This window comes from Colletotrichum godetiae (assembly GCF_030913485.1).
Source record: "Colletotrichum godetiae strain CBS 193.32 chromosome Unknown BDP55scaffold_27, whole genome shotgun sequence".
Classification (NCBI taxonomy): domain Eukaryota; kingdom Fungi; phylum Ascomycota; class Sordariomycetes; order Glomerellales; family Glomerellaceae; genus Colletotrichum; species Colletotrichum godetiae.
The window spans coordinates 274,272-293,546 of record NW_026851275.1 but is presented as its reverse complement, the minus strand read 5'-3'; the positions used below and the strand labels follow the sequence as shown (position 1 = coordinate 293,546).

Genomic DNA, 19,275 nt, shown 5'->3' with positions numbered 1-19,275 from the left:
CACCTACCTCTTGCCTTGCATAAGGTAGGTAAGGTAGGTAGTCATCTCATGAATGCACTCTGTCTACTTTCACATGGGATATTGCATGATACCTCGTATGCTGCACTGCAGACTGCGGCTGCCCTCGTTTGGTCTTTCGGTGTAAGTCCAGATCGGGATCAATCCAAGACATACATTAGGTCGAGATGGAAATTAGACAGCCACGTTTGCTCATGTCAGGCGCTTGCTCTTTCAGTGGGCTGAGTTTGAACAGATTGATAAAGCACATCCATCCAATAGCTATTCGGCGGGGATAATTCCACCAAAGACTCGACTCTCATCTTCGATTACTGAAGGTCTGACCTTTAGAGTTTCTACCCAACTGCAATTGACTCCAAGAGCCCAGAGCAGATTCGGAAGCTACCTACCTACCGGTACCTAAGGTATCGACCCCTGTGCACGCCATGCCCCCCCCCCTGTCCTTACCGTTCCTTCCCATCGCTGCTTCGTTCTGTGGTTCTTTCCCTCACCTTCAAAAAAGCATCGTCATCTCGTCCATCCAACTGCTCATGGAAATCTGCAATTAATGCATCCCATCTGCGAGTAATCGCCGGGCAGTCGCAGAACGCCCCACTAATCCACTCTTCTGCCAGCCAACTGCCTCGCCCAGTATCACGTGTGTCGTGGCAGTTGCTGCGTGTGCCTCCCGTCCAGGAAAGATACAACCGTTCCCGTTCCGTTCAGCACTTTCCCTCCTCAGATGCAACAACTCCTGCCGTGATTAAACATATTCGCCTACAGCAGGTGCGAGAATTGCAACCCCATCCCACCTCGACCTCGTTTCTCCGCAGTGACTACCTGCCTGGGGAAGTAAGAGTCTAAGACATGTATCTCACATCGAACGATTGCTCCCCGAACCCAGTGCCTACAAACAGTCAAGTCACTCCCGTAGTCTGAAGATTAGATGAGGTACTCGCCTTCCTGCAAAGAAGCTCACGTCGGGGTTTCGGCGGACATCGGCACCGTCAAAGCTGAAGAGTCTGAGACGGCGCAACGTCGCTTGCCTGCCGAACGTGGGAGCAGGCACCTTCCCTACCTCACCTGAGTAGGTAATAGGTAAGGTAAGCACAACCTGGAAGGCAGACAATCCACCATTCACCGTAGCCAAGCGGAAAGGGAAAGATGGACAAAAAAAAAAGGTCGGCGATTCTTGCTGCCACTGGTCGTCGCCCACCCGCTCTCCGCCACTGACCAAAAGAGTCCAGTCCTCACCTGCCTCATCCCCGTCCCGTCCACTTTCCCTCGCCCACGCGCAGATCTGCCACCTCTCCCGGCGGCGTCGCTTCACGTTACCCCCCCTCGTCATCTCTCATCTCTTGCCTTTTTTTCCCTCGTGATTGCTCCCTTCAACATCAACCCTCCACCGCCCCCTTTTCCTCCTCCCTTCACCTACGCCCAGAATCCAATGCTCACTGATGAACGACATCAGGCACAGATAGAGTGATTCACCTCAGTCTGCCTTTATTCTCCCAGGCTCCGAGGCCTGTCCAAATCAAGCGACCCCTCGCGGGCCAGTTGACGACGCATAAGATCGACGGACAATTCTAGACTTGACTAAGCTGCGAGCTTTTATCACCTTTCGACGGGATACGCTAGTGATTAACCTCTTCGACGACTCGACAGCTCGACCCGACCACGGCCTGGACTGGCTCATCAGTACATCGTCATCCGTCACTGCCGACTTATCAACCTCGACTCGGCCACTTGGGAATTTCTTCCTTCCTCACCATTCCCGCCAATTTCTTCACCCGACCGACATCCGATTGTCGGCTTAGCTGACTCTCGTCATTCTGACTTTTATTTCGGCCCCTCCATAACGTCAGGACGAACGCCCGAACCACATCTTTTTCCGTGCTTCAAACCTTCGTTTCACTTTTCATTATTTTCTCCATTCGCGGGTCACATCGAAGGGTCGCTCAACTCACCCCGATCAACTGCTGTACCCTGCGTCGTCAACGTCAAGGTTCAACCCACCTAATTAGTGGTGTTGTCTCTCTGAGCCTTGATCGACGATTTTGCCGGGACCTGAACTTTTGCACATTATCCACCCCTCGTCCAGCAACGAGAATTGACCAACTCCGAACCGACGCAGTAACTTTTCGAGTTCACCATAATCTGCCTCGACTGGTCACGACTGATTCGTCCCTTTCACGAGGCCTGCTAGGCCTCATTTCTTCCCACTCTTTCACGAATCCTCCTAATTCTCAACATCGCCTGGCTCTGCAGCTCACCTTATCACCATGGCGCACCGAGAATCGGTGTGTTTATCTGTCATTTTCTATGCTTTTGTTGCACGCTGACCAACAAGCAGGAAATCATCCCATGGGAGTGCCGTGATGTGGAGGATCAGGCCAAAGCCTACTACAACCAACCTCTCAGGTCCTCGAATAAGGCTCTCGCCGATGAAAATGCAAGACTGAAGAAGCTGCTCCGAGAAAATGGCATCTCTTGGTCCCCTATATCCGCCAACTACCAGAACCTCAAGAGTAGTGCCAGACGGGAGCAAGCTCTTTCCTCAGGAACTCGCTCATTTCCACACATTCCGACAGAAGTCCTGCTGCGCATTCTCAACTACTCAATGACCTCGAAGGACACGATTATCGACCCCTTGTCGAAACTCACGCGCGAGAACCTCACGGCCGAGGAGAAAAGCCGCGGTAATCAAGTCGCCATCCATTTTTTAGCGACATGCAAGGCGATGCACAACGAAGGCAGCCGCATGTTCTGGAGCCAGAACACTTTCACCTTCACAACTCCGCAAGCTGTCAAGAACTTTGCCGAGTTGGACTTTGGATTCCGAAAGGACATCAAGCATGTCAACTTTCGCATCGTCGCTCAGTTCTACGACGATAAGAAGCGAAAACACAAGCTCGAGCGATCCTATCACCCCTCCCTCAAGAGCGATATCATACTGCGGACGATTCCTCGGGTAAAAGAACGAAGCTATGCCCGTGGCGGCTTCCGCGCCTACACCTGGGGTCAAGTGACGGATTTCCTGCGTGCTCTCCGCCCTCCCTTCGATCCCCAGCATGACAGGAAGCTAGCTCGCCCCAAGCTGCTCCCCGGTCTTGACTCGCTCAGAATTGACTTGGTAAACTTCCTTGACGACTTTCTCCCCATGCCTGGCAGCGACATGCACGATATCGCATCCCACGAACTCGGATGCTCTCTGAACGAGTTGCAAGTCACCGGTCTTCCGATAGACGATTCTGGTAGCAAGGTCACCGCAGAGCTTACTGGGCTCTTGCGGGACGAGGGCCTCTTCCTCGCTGGGTTGCCTTCATTTGTTCAAGTCAAGAACTCCCTGAAGCCTCTGCCGGGCATCTCGAGCTGCGCGCGTGTTGTTCGGGCTTGGAAGACGGTAAGGGAAAAGAAGGGATCGGATTTCCCTGAACTGTACCCGCCTGTTGGGTATCCTGATGGTGAGGATGATGACTCTAACTCCTCTGATCCGGAGCTCCACGAACTCCACACCCATCCCACTGAGCCTATCATGCCTCCTGCTCCTCGAGAGCCAGGTCATCCCAAGTCTGCACCCAGTCGCCGGGATTTGACCATCTGGAAGAAAGTTCCCAAGTCCCGTGATCATAGCGGTGACGACGACCGCCAGTGGACTGAGTTCTGCCGCAGCAGTGGCTATCCCATGGAGGACATTGAGGACATGATGGGTGACGATGACGAGCTTGGTATCTGTCCTTGTTGCGGTGAACCCCATCCTAGTATCTTGGACCTCCTCGATATGGACTGGAACGCGGGTTCATCGTCGTCGGATGATGATAGTGATTGAAGGAGATGTCCGACTGATTTGAGAAAGCGGCATTTGGTTGGCGTTACTGGAACCAAGCGGCCCGAGCATGTCTAATGATGAAGAGCGACATGGCTAGGCACCGCTACAAACGGTATCCGGGATATTAACAGGAATTATGATTCATCGGATGGAAAAGCTCACGGAGTTACTTTGCTCAGGTTACACGAGATTATGATACCACATTTTGCTCAGGGCACATAGATACCATGGTTAGCCAGTATTATGGCGTATGAGGCCAGCTTCTGTCTCATGGACGAGAAGCCTAGCAGATTCAAGTTGTTCTCTACTCATGCTCCCTTCCTAAGCAGCTCCGCCGTCCCTGAATCTGGGCTCCAATCGAGGCCCCTTTGAGGTTACTTTGTCACTACTATCGCCACTCTTAAATTTTGAAGCTTACGTCCCTTGTCTCTTCGACAGAGAACCTACCTGCTCCCAACTCATCACGCACGACGCCTTTATGAAACTCTGTCAAGTAGTAGCACTTTGCGACGCAATTCTGTCTCCGTATCAGCAAGTCGATCTACAAGTTTCGCGACGTCAGCCTGGACACTGGAAAAGACCTCCCGGAGCTTGTATACGTCCCATGCTAGGTGGACCATGTGCTCCCAGGAAGGGGTAATGTCCCTAGTAGACATTATTGCCCGACGATGACGATGATCATCGCTATCCCATGCACTTCTGGAAGAGGCGGAGGAAGAACTCGTCCAAAAATGTGGGTATTGGCCCCCATTCTGCTTTCGCTGCGCGTCGTCAAGGGTGCGATCCTCATCCTACGCCTCCCTATGAACTTCCCCAATCGTGTGTCTGAGGATGTTTAGGTCTTGATGGGATCGTCTAATCATGCGGCGAGTTTATACGGGTCCCAGACTGTGTGGATTTCGGTCTGGAAGACGCGAAGGGGGTTAGCTATGGAGTTGCGTGTCGGTGGATTTCGGTAGGGGTTTGGGAGGAGGTAGTGAGCGTCCCAGTCTGTTGCGAGTTCCGGGGTTATCAGGGTCGGCATGCAGGATTCGTAATCTGGGCTGGCGCGGAGGTGGTTGAGGAATTCGAGGCGGAGAGCGTGGATTGGGCCTGAGGTTGAGGTGTAGGCTGTTGCGCCTCGGCAAGGGAAGGTCGAGGATGGCGTTGGTGGTTTTAGTGGCGAGGACATGTTGATGTTGGTGGTTGTCTAGATAGGATGTTAGTAAGGTGATGGGGGTGTGTCTCTTACCTTGGGAGTTGCTGATCAAGTTGGGTACTTAGTATTCGACTAAGTGATGAATGCGAGGAGCTAAGGTTGGCGAAGAGTTCAGATAATTGGATACATATCATCTCTTATACAACACAATTTGATGGCATTCCTATACAAAGGCTATAGTCCCGTGGCTTTCTTTGCTTCCTCAAGTTGAAGAGCTCTACTGCTGCAATTTGTTCAGCGCATCAACTTTCTTGTGTGCTACTATTTGACGACGCAATCTACTTCAAGAATAGGTGACCCCATTGTTAGAGGAATTCTGCGCTCTTTTCAATCGGTGCGTCAACGAAGAGAGATCACACACAAAGCTTTGTGGTAGTTACTCGGCTTGGGTGTCGTCAAAGACCTTGTCAAATGCCATTGTCTTTTAAGAACAACTCGCCAACCGAGTTATCCCCAATCAGAGTCATTCTCCCCAGTTCTTTAATACTAGTATTCTCTCTTTAGTCTCGCGATCGCAACGCACCTTGAAACCTTATCGTCATGTAACTTGAAGAGGGAGGACGTTGGTCCATCTCCGGCATACTCTATCCGGTTTAGGTAATGCGAGCGAAGGCTGGTTAGGATTGACGAAAGCCAGACCCGCTCGAAGCCCCTAGGTTGTTAGACGTAATTAACCTTAATGGCGCAACAATTCAACGTAGTACACTATTTTGCAACCAACTAGCGCCCTATTAGCAAGGGTCAGAGTGGGGGGTTGCTGATGGTAATGGTATCCGCAACTGGATTGAATTTTGCTCTTTGGGACCTAGCAGCTGGGCTAACCTCAGCGCTCAGGCATCTAATCATTTCCTGCGGCATCCCGTAGGATGGAGTTCGAAAATTCCTACATTCAGGTAAGGACTGACACTGGAGGCTTTGTGTCTCTAGTGAGATTGCTGTCGATCGACGTGCCGCTTCCGAGGCTTGACTCGCGATCGCCCAGGTTTCGACTTTGCTCAGGAATGGATTACGTACTCATATATAGCGATAACTCTGAAAGCAACTCCTTCAAGACTATCTCCCATGTTCTTAGTATTCGAACGTGTGTATCCGAACGGATACTCCTTCTCAACGCTTAATGGTCGAAGGTTCCGATTCCGACTTTGCGCCCACGTGTGACATCGGGGAAGATCCACCACATCCCGCAGTTCGGCTCCCTTGGGGTTGGATGCGCAGCAATCAAGTGCCGCGTTGAGAGCCAAAATTCTTAACTATCCCGGGATGCCGCATAGATTTCCGTACCAGGGGCGGCTTTACCAAGACCTAAGCGACCTTGACAGATGCGACTTCACTAGGAGCAAACTTGTAAAGCGTTGGCGTCCCCCGGTATGTAACGAACAAGGGGGCAGCAAGATTTATGTGATTCAATGTTGGAAAGTCTGGCGTGTCTCGCAAGTCTAGGTATGGACATTGTCGGTATTAGCGAAGGGCCCCGGACAACGCTAGTCCAGGGGAGGGGACAAGGAGACAAGGTTCAGAAAGCGAGGCGAATGGGAAAGCCGCCTACGTCGGAGTTGTGGATGTGCGGGCTGCTGCGTTCCTAGCATCGTGGGTTTCTCTCTTCATTTTTTGGGCAAGTCTCGACGATATGTCTGGTCCTTTCCTCCACAAGTCGAGTCAGCATCGTCAGGTGCCCACTATATAGCCCGGGGGAAGCGAGATCAGGGGGAGGGGGGAAACAATCACGCCCCAGTGCGAGTCATTGCCCGTTCGAGCGAAAATCGTAGGCGCGTTTTCCATGCGTTGAAACTCAATGTGACCTTATCCCTGTTTGGCTGCTTGTTGGAACAGCGAGCGAAAGAGAGAAAGCGATAGAGTGGGTTTAAGTGAGCCAGAAGCGAGGAGTATCTCGAGTTTAAACATGGCTGTATGTCCTCTTTTTCCTCTGCCTCTCCCAATCTCTCGGAAGTCTTTTCTTTCTTTTCGTTTTGTTCTTCTTTTTCCCCTGGCTCGGTGCACTCCGCCAAGGTCACCAGGAAAAGCTTCACCAGGCCGACGACGCGTGATCGCCTTTGCGACATCCCGACGACGACGGAGGAATTCTCCCCACATGCAGTACATCAAGATGCCTATTGTGCCACAGGCTTCGGCGTATTTGATTGCCAACTCGGTGGTGGCTTTTATAACGGTTTTGGTGGTTGCTCTGCGGGTTGTCTCTCGTGTGCTGGCGGGGTCTAGGCTGGGATGGGATGATTACTTTACGCTGTTGGCTGTTCCTCAAGGGATCGCCTTGTTGGTGATACAAGGCCTTTGTGAGCACGTTCCTGAACCGGGCCACGAGGACTCCGAGATTAGTTGTTTTGAGGATGTGTTTTGCTGATACTTGGCCGCAGGGACCTCAGCTGGTCTTGGATATGAGCTTTCGCAGGTCGAGGCGAACTGGACGTTTTTGGATTCTGTGAGTCTTCTATCCACTGCATCTGACTTGGCATGAGACCTAGGGCATTTGCGTCTTGAAAGTTGCTGACCATGCTGGCGAATTTATAGCTCTTCCTCCCATCCGATACAATCTTCGGCTTCGTCAGCCTGACAACGAAGCTCAGCGTCCTCTTCTTCTACCTCCGCGTCTTCACGAGCCCGCCCATGCGCCTGGCGACCAAGATGACATTCCTCATCGTCATTCTATGGGGCGTCGGTAACATCCTCCAGACTCTGCTGGTCTGCCACATCAGCAACGGCAAATGGCACGCCACGAACCCGGACATCTGCCGCGAGCACGAGGCGAGCATCCTCTCAACGGGGCTGTTCAACTGCATCACCAACACTGTCATCATGCTGGTGCCGCTGTATACGATTTGGAGCCTGAAGAAGGTCAGCGTGTCGACGCGGTGGGGGCTTAGTGGTGTGTTTTTGTTGAATCTCATGTGAGTTATGATCGCCCTCTATCAAGCTCGGCTTGTCGATAAAGCCGTGCTATAAATGAATCGAAGCTGGTGTCTAACATTTCATGTTCTAGTGCCATCATCGCCTCCATCGTTAGACTCCGCATCATGATGGACGTTTACAGCTTAGCACAAGTCGTGCGCAACATGCCCGTAGCAACCTTCCTCACGGTCCTCGAAACGAACCTCACCATCCTCTGCAACTCCCTCCCGATGCTCCTTCCGCTCTGGGCCTTTTGGAAGCACCGCCGCTTTGAGACGGACGAGTACGTCTCGCGGCTGGGCGGCAACAGCCAGTCGTGCAAGCACGAGCACCTGGTGGAGGATTTGACCAACGGCATCCCGCTCGAGACGATGTACGGCAAGAACGATGTGCACTTCACGACGACGGTTATCGGGAGAGGGGAGTTGAGGAGGCGGTCGAACGGGACGGATGAGGATGATATTTCGGAGACTGAGTCAACGCAGAGGCTGCCAAGGAATGCGCAGGCGATTACGATTGAAACGAAATGGTCTATTGTGGAGGAGACTACCAAGGATGGTGGGAGAGCTTGAGTGATATCCCCTTTGTGACGTTTCTTGTAATATCTACTTTTGAAATGATGATGAAATGTTCCCTCATAGACACCCTACCGGGAGAGTAAGGGGGGGATTGAATGTCAGTGATGAGGCCATTACTGTGCGACTCCCCATTACTCACGCGCTGCACGTTACCGTAACTCGCATCTCTATAGTGGTGACGTTTGCGGCAGTTGCGGTCACGGCAATGGTCGCAAAACAATTGTCGAGAGTTTTGGGAGTTGCAGGTAGCACCGAGAAGTTCAAATGCGCTGTGATTAGGCCAGCCCATCCGATTCATGAACTGCTTCGCGAAGTCAAGCGTGTCCTTGATGAATGACAGCAGCAACCGTGATGAAAACGAGGTTAGAGAGTAAGAGGCCAATCGAGAGTTTCTCGAACGACTCTCAGAGAAGCATTCCAACAACATGAAAGACCGATTGAAGTCAAAAATGTTGGTTGCTACCCTCTCTTCTCCAACGTTCCATCTCCCTGCTGGAAGCTCCTTCAGACGAACGGGGAATCCAAGATCGTCGATTATCGGTGCAGGGATCTTCCTAGAACACTATCTAGGATGTCATTAGTTCTATCGAGATCGCCGACGATCCTCGGGAGTACAGGCGCTGATTTACTCGCTGAAGACTTGATACAAGCTTCACTTGACTAATTATGCTTTGTGCTAAAGAGTGTCTTAAGTTGTCAACTGTCATCGCGATACGCGACCCAAGCCGCCATGTCCTAGAGCACATCTCACAGACTAGGACTCATGAAAATGACGCCGGCGGTGCTTTCCAAGTCCAAGCGCGATCCTATGGGTGCACAAATGAACTCTGGATTGACTCCAATGCAAGTAGCCTTTCCCACGCCGCAGTTTACCATCACATAGGCCTTTTTCTTACGTCTCCCTTCCTAGGCTTGGGCTAGAGTCCCTAACTAGGTATTTCGTGCCGCTATAACTGTCCATGTCACGGTATTTGGCATGGACCGATGTTCGCGGAGACCGTGGATCCTTGTCTAGGCTAGGTCCTCTCATTTCCAGTAGACATATTTTCAGAGTGGCAGAGTTTGTCGGGTTGCATCGGCAAAGTTCGGGACTCTGGGGGTGAAGAGTGTCACCGTTCGGAAGACCGACTGCATCCGGATGAATAGTCTCGGGTCTATGGTTCTGAGAGCTTTGGAGAGCTATGCCCTGGAACTATCTAGAAAGATGGAATAGAAACGAACGCGAAATCAGAATGGCATGAGATTCGTTTTGAAAAGACATTGCGAAATCAAGCTCAGGAGGTTGAAGGAGGTTGGAGAAATAGCTCTTGAGACTAGTTAGGATGTATGGTAATGTTGGGAGTGCCTAACGTTTACCCCTTGACCTGACGATGATTCAGGACACTGGATTCAGCTTTCTTCCTTCGCTTTCATCATTTTGGAGAAGTCGTAGTGTCAGTATCGAAACTTGAACTTTGAATGGCACTACTAAGTAAACAATAGTAGTCGGCTATGTACTAGTCACTTAAAAACAACAAGTATGTACACGAATAATTTATAAGCTTTGTACAAAACATGCCTCTCCTCCCACAAGCCTGCGAGTATTCGCTGTCAAGCCCGTAAAGACTAGAGCCCAAGTAGGGGGGAAGCCAGGTCAAAAGATCGACTAACAGCCGATTAGTAGATGGGCATCTTGAAGGCATCGAAAGTGTACATCCAGCTGTCAATAGAAGCCTGGTCATAAACACAATCGAACGAGGCACCGTCGTTAGACCACAAAGGTCGCATGGGCCAGCGGCAGAGCGTTTCGATACCGACGCCGGTGTTGTTTAGCGTCGCGGGTGCGGTATCCTTTTCAACCCACTCGATGACAGTCTGCAGCGTAGTCTGGGGCCATCCACCACCGGGCTGGTTCGAGTTGACACCGCAGTGGGCGCCACCGGGAACGAGGTACAGCCTGTAGAACTCGTCCATCGCGGCACCGCTGTCGTTGAAGCTCTGACCCGGAAACATGATGCTCCTCACAGACTCATAGTAGTGCACAGACGAGGCGGCGGGGATGGAGTCGTCCTGCTCGCCGTGGATGTGGAGGATCTTGCCGCCGGCGGACTGGATACCGCTCAGGTCCGGGTGCGTCGTCTGCAATGAGTCGGCGTACTTGTTCATACCGTAAAGCATCCAGTCGCGGAGAGTATCAGCAGTGACGTTGGCGAGGTTGCCGAGGTCGCTGGTGTCGCGAAGCTGGAGGTAGCGCGCTACCCATTCGCCGCCGAGGCCGGAGATGCTCAGGCCCCAGGTCTGTGTCGCTTCGTCAAAGGAGGCAGTGGCGTCGGAGAAGGCTGAGCCGGGTTGGTAGTTGAGGTAAACGCGCTTGCCCGTGGAGTCGTGGAGACCGTCGTAGTATTCCTTCACCAGGGCGGCGGCGTCGGCGGTCACAGTGCCGTTCTGGGCCGGGCTTGCCGGGGTAGGGAATCCAGGGCCGGTGCTGGCAGCCTTGGCGGGGCAGGAGTATGCTTGACCGACAGTGGTGTTGAAGTCAAAGGTGTTCTTGCAGAGGTCGGACCGGGCGATGACCCCGTCAGCTTTTCCATCGAGAGGATCGCAAGCGGCGATGGTCATGTTGAGGATCTTTTCGAGTTCGCATGTGGGAGGGAAGTAGTTTCGGGTTTGTTCCATGACGTTGGCCGTCAAGTGGTTTACCTGCTGCTGTCCGTCTTTGACATTGGTTAGCAACGTACATCAACTGAGGCCCTTGGTAGTGTGACTTACATCTGAAAGCAGGAGCGCCAATAGCAAGACCGTCAAATTGGTCCGCAAAACGCTGAGCCTGACTCCATCCCTCGCGGCCACCCTCAGAGCAGCCTTGGTAGTAGGAATAGATCTTCTGGTCCGCGGCAACACTGTAGAACTTCTTGGTGAACTCCTTGCCCAGCGTCGCCAGCTCGTTGTGCGCCTGGTATCCAAACATGTAAACGGACTGCCAATTCACAGTACCGTTGGCCGCGAGGAAGACAGCATCCCATTGCGTGTTGAAGTCTCCAAAGCCGCCATCAGTGATACCAGAGACGGCACCAACAATGATTCCGGTAGGAATGTACTGGCTTCCAGAGTTGATGGCCAGGCCACCGCCGCCAGTCGAGACGTAGCGGTTCTGGAAGGCGTCGGGAGAGGGCACCCAGTACGTTACGTGGACTTTATCGCCGGCGAGACCGTCGTGAGAGTAGGCAAAGGTGACGTTGCAGTACTCGATGGCGGCCGAGGGATACCACTCGGAGGAGACGGAAGCGTTGCTGACGACCGAGGTCACGACAGAGGACGCGTCGATGGTGATTCCGGGAATGAAGCCGCTCGCGGGGAGAGCTTCTTGCGCGTGGGCAGTCGTACACACGTCGGCGAGAGTTGCGGCGTTGACGAAGGCCGGGGCAACTGCGGCCGCGAGGGCCCAGATAGGCGAAGGCATGTTGACGAGCGTTCTAATAAAGGAACGTATTCTCTTTCTTTACCCACGACAAGAAATGGATTGAGCGTGCCCGTGACTTCAACTGCGTGTTGGGTCTTCTACCTACGGGGAACTGCCCTTCATGATATATGACCATTGTTTGTTAGATGGGCCCCTTTTCGTCCCCTCTGCCGTACGGAAAAGCCGAGCTTCCCTTCCACCTGCCCGGAGCTGTCCATAGTACTTCGCTCCTGGAATTTCGTCGGTTTGAGCGTCGGTCAAAACGGCAGTACGACGCTGAACTTGTGCAGAAAAAGATGAAAAGGCCGCTGTGGTAGGGAGGCGAAGGCCGGAGTGCCGTGGAGCAAAAGCGAGCCGGCGATCGCCCGGCTTTTATTCCTCTCGGTCTTGCCCCACAGTGGAGCAAGACCGGAGGCTTGAAGGAGGGTGTTGTGAACGTGTGGCACGGTGCAAGTGCCGCTTTAGCGGCGTTCGGATCACCCCCATCGCCACTTTTAGACTAGAGCTGCGGCACCAGCCTCCCGGCAGCTAGACCAAGGCGGATGATGACATTGCAGAAGGTGTCATGAAGGAGGATGTTTCTAAAGGGGAGGTAGTATCCTTCTAGCCTCTTGATTCATCATCAGGAGGGCGAAGCTCACACGAGTCTGATCTCCGAGCGAGGCAGTTTTGGCTCGGCCGAAATCTCGGCGTGTTTCACGCGTAAGTTGATTCGTACTCTAATCATGCTCAAAATCGCAAGCACCGAATCTGGAGAATACCTTAGGCGAGAACTACCCAAACCTAGAATTAACCTCACAAGCATGCCTCTGGTGGATCGTTGACCGATCTTAGCATATGGGGACACTGTCAAATAGACTCAGATCTGGTTATGGAGCTCCCCAGGGGATATGCAGGATGCCGAAGGCGGATGTTACCTAGATCCAACGCGGGAGACGCATGCAAGTCTGAAAGTTCCTTGTTCATGTTTGTTCCTTTGGGCCAGTAGTTACAGATTTGCCAAGAAGAGCAAATGGGAATCTAATTCGTTATCGTAGTAGTGCTACATTGACTTTGCACACCTCATACATGGTACATTTTGCGATACCTGTCCCGATATCTGGTCCGTGATATACTCCTGCCTGGAATTGACCGTTCCCTCGGCGTTCCTCATCATAAATGATACATTTCTCCGGTACGTGGTTGTTCCATCCTCATTCTTGATCACGTACAACTCGTGATCTATTGGTGCGGCAAACATTCTGTTCTCCTCGGGCGGGAAAGAGAACTTGGCGAGCGCAACCGGGTCCTTTTCAATGGTGCCGTCGTTCAATGATATCCCGTGCTCGACCTCGATACTTCGGCGCCCGATCCTATATAATGTGCCAACATCCGTGAACCCTTCTTTCGGCGCGGAGAGCTCAACCATGTAATCCAATGCTTCCAGCCTCAGCTTCAGGTCTCGGCACTTGTTGGAAACGAAGGACATTGGTGACAGGAAACCGCTCTCGAACGTGAAGCTGGCGTGCGGCCGATCGTCGGGATACGTCTTCCTCAAATGTGACGCTCGCCTCGCCAGCTCTATGGTTCTGCGAAAACCCTCAATGTGTTTGTCGAATCTCGTTTCCGTCTTGCCACCAATCGTATCTATCTGTATCTTGGCCATTTCAAATCTCATCAACATGCTGCATATCGCAACCTTTGCCGCCGATTCTGACTCTGGTAAAGAGTCGTCAAATTCGGTAAGCTTCTCGTGGAACTGGCCCAATCGTGTCTCGAGATCCTGCCGCTCGAAAGCCGTTGGTTCGCCAGACACAAACCGGATGGCGTGGATCATCAAGTCGTCAATCGCGCTCTGTGCTTCCCCCAGACTCTCGATCTTGTCCGGTATCGGAACTTCGAATCCCAGTAGACCCGGCACCGCAGCGTCAGCGGATGGTTTGATCCCCAAGAAGAAGGAGGCAAAGCTCAATCGCCGGAATATTGGCATAAGATAGTCGTGTGCCCATGAGGAGCAGCCTACCCGGTTAAGGATCATGATGCCGTGTTTGCAGTGCCGGAGCGCGGCCTCGACGTCGCCCTGGAGATACTCGATGCAGATGAAGAGGATACACACCAGCAACACGAGCTGCTCGTCTTGCGCGGATTTGATTCTCTGGATAGCCGCGCTGTAGTGACTCAGCGCAAAGTCGTTTCCGGGCTTCTGTCTCGTAACGCGGGCGCCGTCGTGGAATTCTTCGTACAGGGAGCTGATGGCCAAGACGGCATGACGTACAGCGGGCTCAAAGTGGCTAAACTGTACAACCAGGTGCGTCCAAAAGTACGTGTCCATCGGACCCGAGAGGACGGGCCCGACCATGTGAGAAAAGAACTGGAAGGCTCTGCCTTCACGTTGGTCGTGAGCAGTTAGCTGCTGAGGCCGATACCATGATAGGCCGTGTTCGAGCGTCGGCTCGTAGCCGGCGCACTGCCGGCCACTCGATGTGCATCGCATGCATTTAGGCTTGGTCTCGTCGCACTTGACCTTTCGAGCCCTAGTTGGTTATCATCCTAGAGTCAGCCAAGGCCTAAGCAAGCTTTTTTGCCATTTGAGGGATAAGATAATGGTTTTGAAGGATCCGAATCTAGCAGCCACTGAGGGAAAGGCGGAGGGAAAGGCAAACCCACTTGCATGTCCGGCATCCCGTCTTCACCTTGGGACTACCCTTCCGGGGCGGCATGTCGTGGTAGTAGTATGCGAGATGGCGATGAGCTCCAGCGTTCGATTATCCGTAGTTATCTGCCGTTCCCGTTGTTTCTTTTCCTCTAACAAAGTGGGGCAAAGTCCGAAGGTATGTTTAATGGCGTCGCTGTCTCACCGACAATCAAACGATGACAGCAGACGAGGGTATGTTTGTGTGAGCCTGTGAGAGTGCGTGTGTGCGTGTGTGTGTTTGGTTGGCTATACGCGGATACCTTGGCACTAGTTGAGCTCAGATGAACAAGAAATCAGTCAGAACGGGGCCAGAGCGAGGTGAAAGAATAAGGTACGGATAGAGACGGGGATATGGAGTAAAAGGTAAAGGCAAATGGATGAGAGACGAAAGGTCGTTTGGAGCGGGCTTGGCTTGGCCTGGGCTTGGCTGGCTGGCTGTCTGGATGGTATGGTGGAAACAGTTAAGAAAATCCTGTGTGGCCCCAGTCAAGATGGAGAACAGAGGCAAAAAAGATCTCTCTCTTATGGGGCTGATGCGAGCCCCCTTCAGCCAGTGAGACGCGTAAGTGTGCGTGTGCAAAAGGGGAAGCTCGGGAAAGGATTGGGATCAGATAGAGAGCTCTGCGGGGACGGGAGACGACCTCCTTATCCCTGTCGTAACACCGACTAACCCGAACCCGAGGCTTAGCTTAAGGTAAAGGTTGCCAAGCCCGCTTTAAGTTTACCCTACGGATAGTGCCTCCACACGTCCGGTCACTGCCGGAATGTGGGTATCGGCCCTGCCGCGCACCGCGCCGATCTACCTTTGATGCCGCCGTCCGGGGACGGGTGCGGCTGTCTTCTCTCGTCCGGATGCCGGGTACCGGTGGGACGTAGTATCTAGTTAGTTTTGACGACACGTCTTCGATAGCATGGGTCACAGAGCTGTGGGTGGTGGAATCATGCAAGCATGGAGAGGAGTCCAGGTCTTTTCATCCACATTCCGGGTCAAACGGGCGGATGCCTCTCGCCAGCAGGGTGGAATGACGAGCCATATATAGCCAAGTTCTGATCATAACATTGACGAAGGTGTTGGGTGTTATGTACTAAATTTGAATGATCTCCTGTTTGGCCTCAAATTGCTCCCGCCCCCATAGACGACCCAACAGTGGTTGACAGGGGCTCTCTGAGCACTGAACGTATAATAGGTGCTATCGCCCACCTACATATCTCTTATCTGGTTCAAGCAATACACCACGTATTACACTACACATATCTTTGATCAACAAATCAATCTCCCAAAGAGTGTTCAGAATCGGGAGCATCCTCGGGCTTTTGCGCATAAACAACGTGACTGAGATTATTAGCATGAACAACCGATGGCGAAAAGTCGAGGCGGAAACTCACATCTTCCAGTAAGCGTGCATCCCCTTGTACCGAATCGTCGTCGCAACCAGGTGGCAACTCGAGTCCCGCGACTTCAAGATGACCTACTGGAGTCAAGCCACTAGTACATAAGAAAGGTCCCTAATTGAGCAAAAGTGTAAACGCGGGTTTTTGGGTGGCGATTGTTGTCACACTTGTAAATTTTCTTAATCATCCTCTGTTTATTTGCGAATGCGCCATCCATGCTTCTAAAGTAGATGAAGTCAAAGGGCTCAGTACAGGCCCGTGGCTTTTCCAGATCGTCAACCTCGAAAACGCAGTTCAGAGGCGCCCTACGCTGATGATCAGCAAATTGCTATCGTAATTGATCTTAAGAACGTTAGTCGCACCACTCAGGTTGAATCGGGCTCAAGTCAACACCAATAACCTGTTCAAGGTCAAAATACATCCTCCAGTTGCGTCGAAAGTTGGTTCTCGAATCTCTGCATGCGGAAACTTATCCGCTGAAGATGCATGTCAGTAGTTTAGAACCGGGAACCAAGATTTCACTGAATAAGCGCACCCAGGTACGCAATTTCGCCAGCGCCTTGGTAGCTCGGTAGATCCGCCCTCAAAGAGACGGTCGCCGGACGCATGGCATTCAGTAGGATAAATAGATCACCACCAGACTGCAAGCTACCCTCAAGCCGGCGAGTCCCAATCGTAAAGTTTTCTCGGGGCTGCCAGCATTCTGCAGCTGATCGCAAGGTGACTCTGACGATTCATCGCGTATCCAGTACTGTGACCTCGACGGTTTCGGCATTGCCAAGTAAGCAAAAGCCACTGCGAGTATAATACCTAGGTCTTGTGCATAAGTAACTAAGTAGCCCATCCGGAACAGCAGTCTACACACCGATACCACGTCCGGTATCATTATGGTCGAGACAAGTTGCGACAGCGAGTTAGATCTGCAATATTCGCAAGATTATTTCCGAGCTGCCCAAAGTGTTGCACAAGGAACGTTGTTTTTGTCACCTTCATATGAGTTAACTACTTCAGCAGTATTGCTGGCATTTTATATGTTGTTTACTCATAGGCGGAACGCCGCATGTATGCACTTAGAGGTTGCTGCTGGGTCGGCGTATGCTCTAGGAATGGGCCATCCTTCATCGTACAGCGCGGCGGAATCTGAACACTCTTTGAAGAGGCAAGATAAGTGGTGTCAAAATCGAGAAAAACCTGAGGCTAAAAGAGTATAACATAGGCTACAAATGTGGAAGAGCATCTGTGTTCTAGACATCATGGTCTGTTCGATTCTCGGCCGCCCGCCTGGAGTCTATGTAACGGGAAACTTTCACAATCTTAGTCGGTGCTGTTTTACTAGAGGGGTCTGTTATGTATTGACTCACCGAAATTTGCAACGACAGTTCCGATCATAATCGCTCCTTGCAGGCGACCGAACGAGGCGGTTTGTTTAGATGGGCAGACCACTCGCGACATGAAGGTTGTCAATATAAGGCTAATTCATAGTAAGCGACTGCTTAGACTCCTGCTGAGTGATGACTCCCTCCACTTACACATGATTCACGATACCCATCACAAATCATCGATCGGCATCTCCTGAACTGTAGTTCTGAATAGGGGGTGCTTACATGTACGGAAAGGATATCGGGGCTGGCCGGAAGCTACGGTGAGACTGAGTAGATGTATCGCGTTACGTTTTCCCTCTCCAGACCTCATGGATTGGGGCTTTTAATACTAAATTACGTATATTCTTCAAGTCGACATCACGAATCGGCTGGGAAGTGTGTTGTTGGTGACTGAACTTGGCGGAAACCCGGGACATCAACCATCCGATAACAAACTGCTGACTACACCTGTAGAGTTCGTCCGTTGTAGCCGGAAAGGATATATCTGCATCGATTTAGATAGATCTTTTGCACCCAATTTGGGACTAATAGCTTGATTTGAACAGTGAATGTCAGCACCTCAGACACCATGTTTAAAGAGACCTGCCCTCTGTAGCGTTGATGGGATTGAATGGTGGCTTAGCGCGATCTCTTCGTGTTGAGTGTTTCCAAATGACTCTTGTGGTCACATGATTGACACAATACTGGCTGGAGTGAGAAGTTTCTGGTGTGTTGAGACTTCTTCATATCCTTAGGAGGAATTCAGAAGGCTCGTAGATGAGCTGTGTCACCTATGGCGTGTATACCAAACTTCATCTCCAAAAAGAACAAGTAGTCTCAGGACTTATTGCATTACAGTAGCGACAGCAATTTATAAATATGTTTTTTTTTGGGAATTCGGTCTTGCTAAGTGAATGGAAGGAGTTTGACGGAGTGAGTAACGAGGAGAAGCTCATAAAGCCTTTAATGGAGTGACTAGAGTACGGGAAGAAAGGTAAGACAAGTAAAGTGAAGAACATGGAAAGGGGTAAAGGAGAATTCCAAGGGACTTGAACAGCGTAAGAGCAAGTACATGGAGACAAGTAAGGCAGTCATGTTTCGAACCAAAATCAAGGTCTTCAACCACGAATGGGGTCAATGTTTGACACACATCGATACCGTGCACCAGAGGGCTCATCCAAACTGCTACTCCATAACGTGTTTCTGCTTCCATGACCTAGTTTTCCTCCAGTAAAACATTGTCTTTATGCTTTTGATATCCATCAAGAATTTGCTGAGTCTGTCTTTCGAGCTTTTCCCATTCATTCCATAGATGAGCATCGCCTTTGCGTGGAGACTCCGGAGTCTCGAAACCAAGCTCCAGTGAACGTCTGAACGTATCATCATTGATAGGTATGTAGGCGTTGAGGGCAGCTTCGATAGGAGCGATTGGCACAACTTTGGCTTTTTCACTCACCGCCTTCATCACAGATTCACAGCAAACCTGGAATAGCTTATTGCTGGCCGTACAAAGAGAATCCGTAAGCTCAAAGAGGTCCTTGAAGTGAGTCAAAGATCCCTCCAGCTTTTCTACCGTCAATTCGTTCTGCTTAAGATCCGCCTCAAGCATTTCGAATCTTATAAGGCAACGTTGTTGACAGACTTCCCGTAGAACACCCTGGTACCTGTGTTGATTGAAGTACACGTAGCGATCTTCGATTCTTTGGCTGTCAGTCCGGGGCTGCTCTCCGCCTTGCTCGATGTCTTTTCCAGCAGATTCTTGTTTTTGCGAAGGTTGGCTCATTTTGGCGCGGTTCTGAGGTTTTCTGGGCGGCTTGGTAAGATGACTCAGGGAGAGGAAGTTCGGGATTGTAGGAAGGGTTCCAAGTGTTTATGTTTATTCTACTTTTATGAGGCCGAAGAC

The 19,275-nt window shown here is 51.6% G+C and overlaps 6 protein-coding genes across 6 annotated transcripts; 2 read left to right on the top strand and 4 right to left on the bottom strand.

The window, feature by feature from the left end:
- Positions 1-2,279: 2,279 nt before the first annotated feature.
- BDP55DRAFT_633361 (uncharacterized protein) lies at positions 2,280-3,826 on the top strand (the record flags this gene model as incomplete). The annotated part of the gene is made up of 2 exons (XM_060572544.1): positions 2,280-2,297; positions 2,351-3,826. 2 exons carry the CDS (start codon positions 2,280-2,282, stop codon positions 3,824-3,826), a joined length of 1,494 nt encoding a protein of 497 aa, XP_060428164.1.
- An 859-nt stretch (positions 3,827-4,685) lies between these two features.
- On the bottom strand, positions 4,686-5,158 carry BDP55DRAFT_746584 (uncharacterized protein; the record flags this gene model as incomplete). Its single annotated transcript, XM_060580554.1, has 1 exon — positions 4,686-5,158. Exon 1 carries the CDS (start codon positions 4,995-4,997, stop codon positions 4,686-4,688), a length of 312 nt encoding a protein of 103 aa, XP_060428163.1. The 5' UTR covers positions 4,998-5,158.
- Positions 5,159-6,924: 1,766 nt separating this feature from the next.
- Positions 6,925-8,843, top strand: BDP55DRAFT_716680 (uncharacterized protein; the record flags this gene model as incomplete). The annotated part of the gene is made up of 6 exons (XM_060578346.1): positions 6,925-6,930; positions 7,147-7,315; positions 7,397-7,461; positions 7,551-7,927; positions 8,020-8,486; positions 8,680-8,843. 6 exons carry the CDS (start codon positions 6,925-6,927, stop codon positions 8,841-8,843), a joined length of 1,248 nt encoding a protein of 415 aa, XP_060428162.1.
- Positions 8,844-10,162: 1,319 nt separating this feature from the next.
- Positions 10,163-11,945, bottom strand: BDP55DRAFT_694909 (Tannase/feruloyl esterase; the record flags this gene model as incomplete). The annotated part of the gene is made up of 2 exons (XM_060577404.1): positions 10,163-11,199; positions 11,255-11,945. The coding sequence occupies 2 exons, from the start codon at positions 11,943-11,945 to the stop codon at positions 10,163-10,165; spliced, it is 1,728 nt and encodes a 575-aa protein (XP_060428161.1).
- A 953-nt stretch (positions 11,946-12,898) lies between these two features.
- BDP55DRAFT_188934 (uncharacterized protein) lies at positions 12,899-14,818 on the bottom strand. The gene is made up of 2 exons (XM_060565864.1): positions 14,592-14,818; positions 12,899-14,458 (listed from the first exon to the last, which is right to left on the bottom strand). The coding sequence occupies exons 1-2, from the start codon at positions 14,642-14,644 to the stop codon at positions 12,988-12,990; spliced, it is 1,524 nt and encodes a 507-aa protein (XP_060428160.1). The 5' UTR covers positions 14,645-14,818; the 3' UTR covers positions 12,899-12,987.
- A 3,770-nt stretch (positions 14,819-18,588) lies between these two features.
- Positions 18,589-19,155, bottom strand: BDP55DRAFT_633356 (uncharacterized protein; the record flags this gene model as incomplete). Its single annotated transcript, XM_060572543.1, has 1 exon — positions 18,589-19,155. The coding sequence occupies one exon, from the start codon at positions 19,153-19,155 to the stop codon at positions 18,589-18,591; it is 567 nt and encodes a 188-aa protein (XP_060428159.1).
- Between the last annotated feature and the right edge of the window lie 120 nt (positions 19,156-19,275).

Coding starts and splice junctions, on each gene's coding strand:
- BDP55DRAFT_188934 (XM_060565864.1), bottom strand. CDS start 14,644: ATGCCGCCCCGGAAGGGTAGTCCCAAGGTGAAGACGGGATGCCGGACA. Junction 14,459..14,591: donor ACGGGATGCCGGACATGCAA/GTGGGTTTGCCT, acceptor ATAACCAACTAG/GGCTCGAAAGGTCAAGTGCG.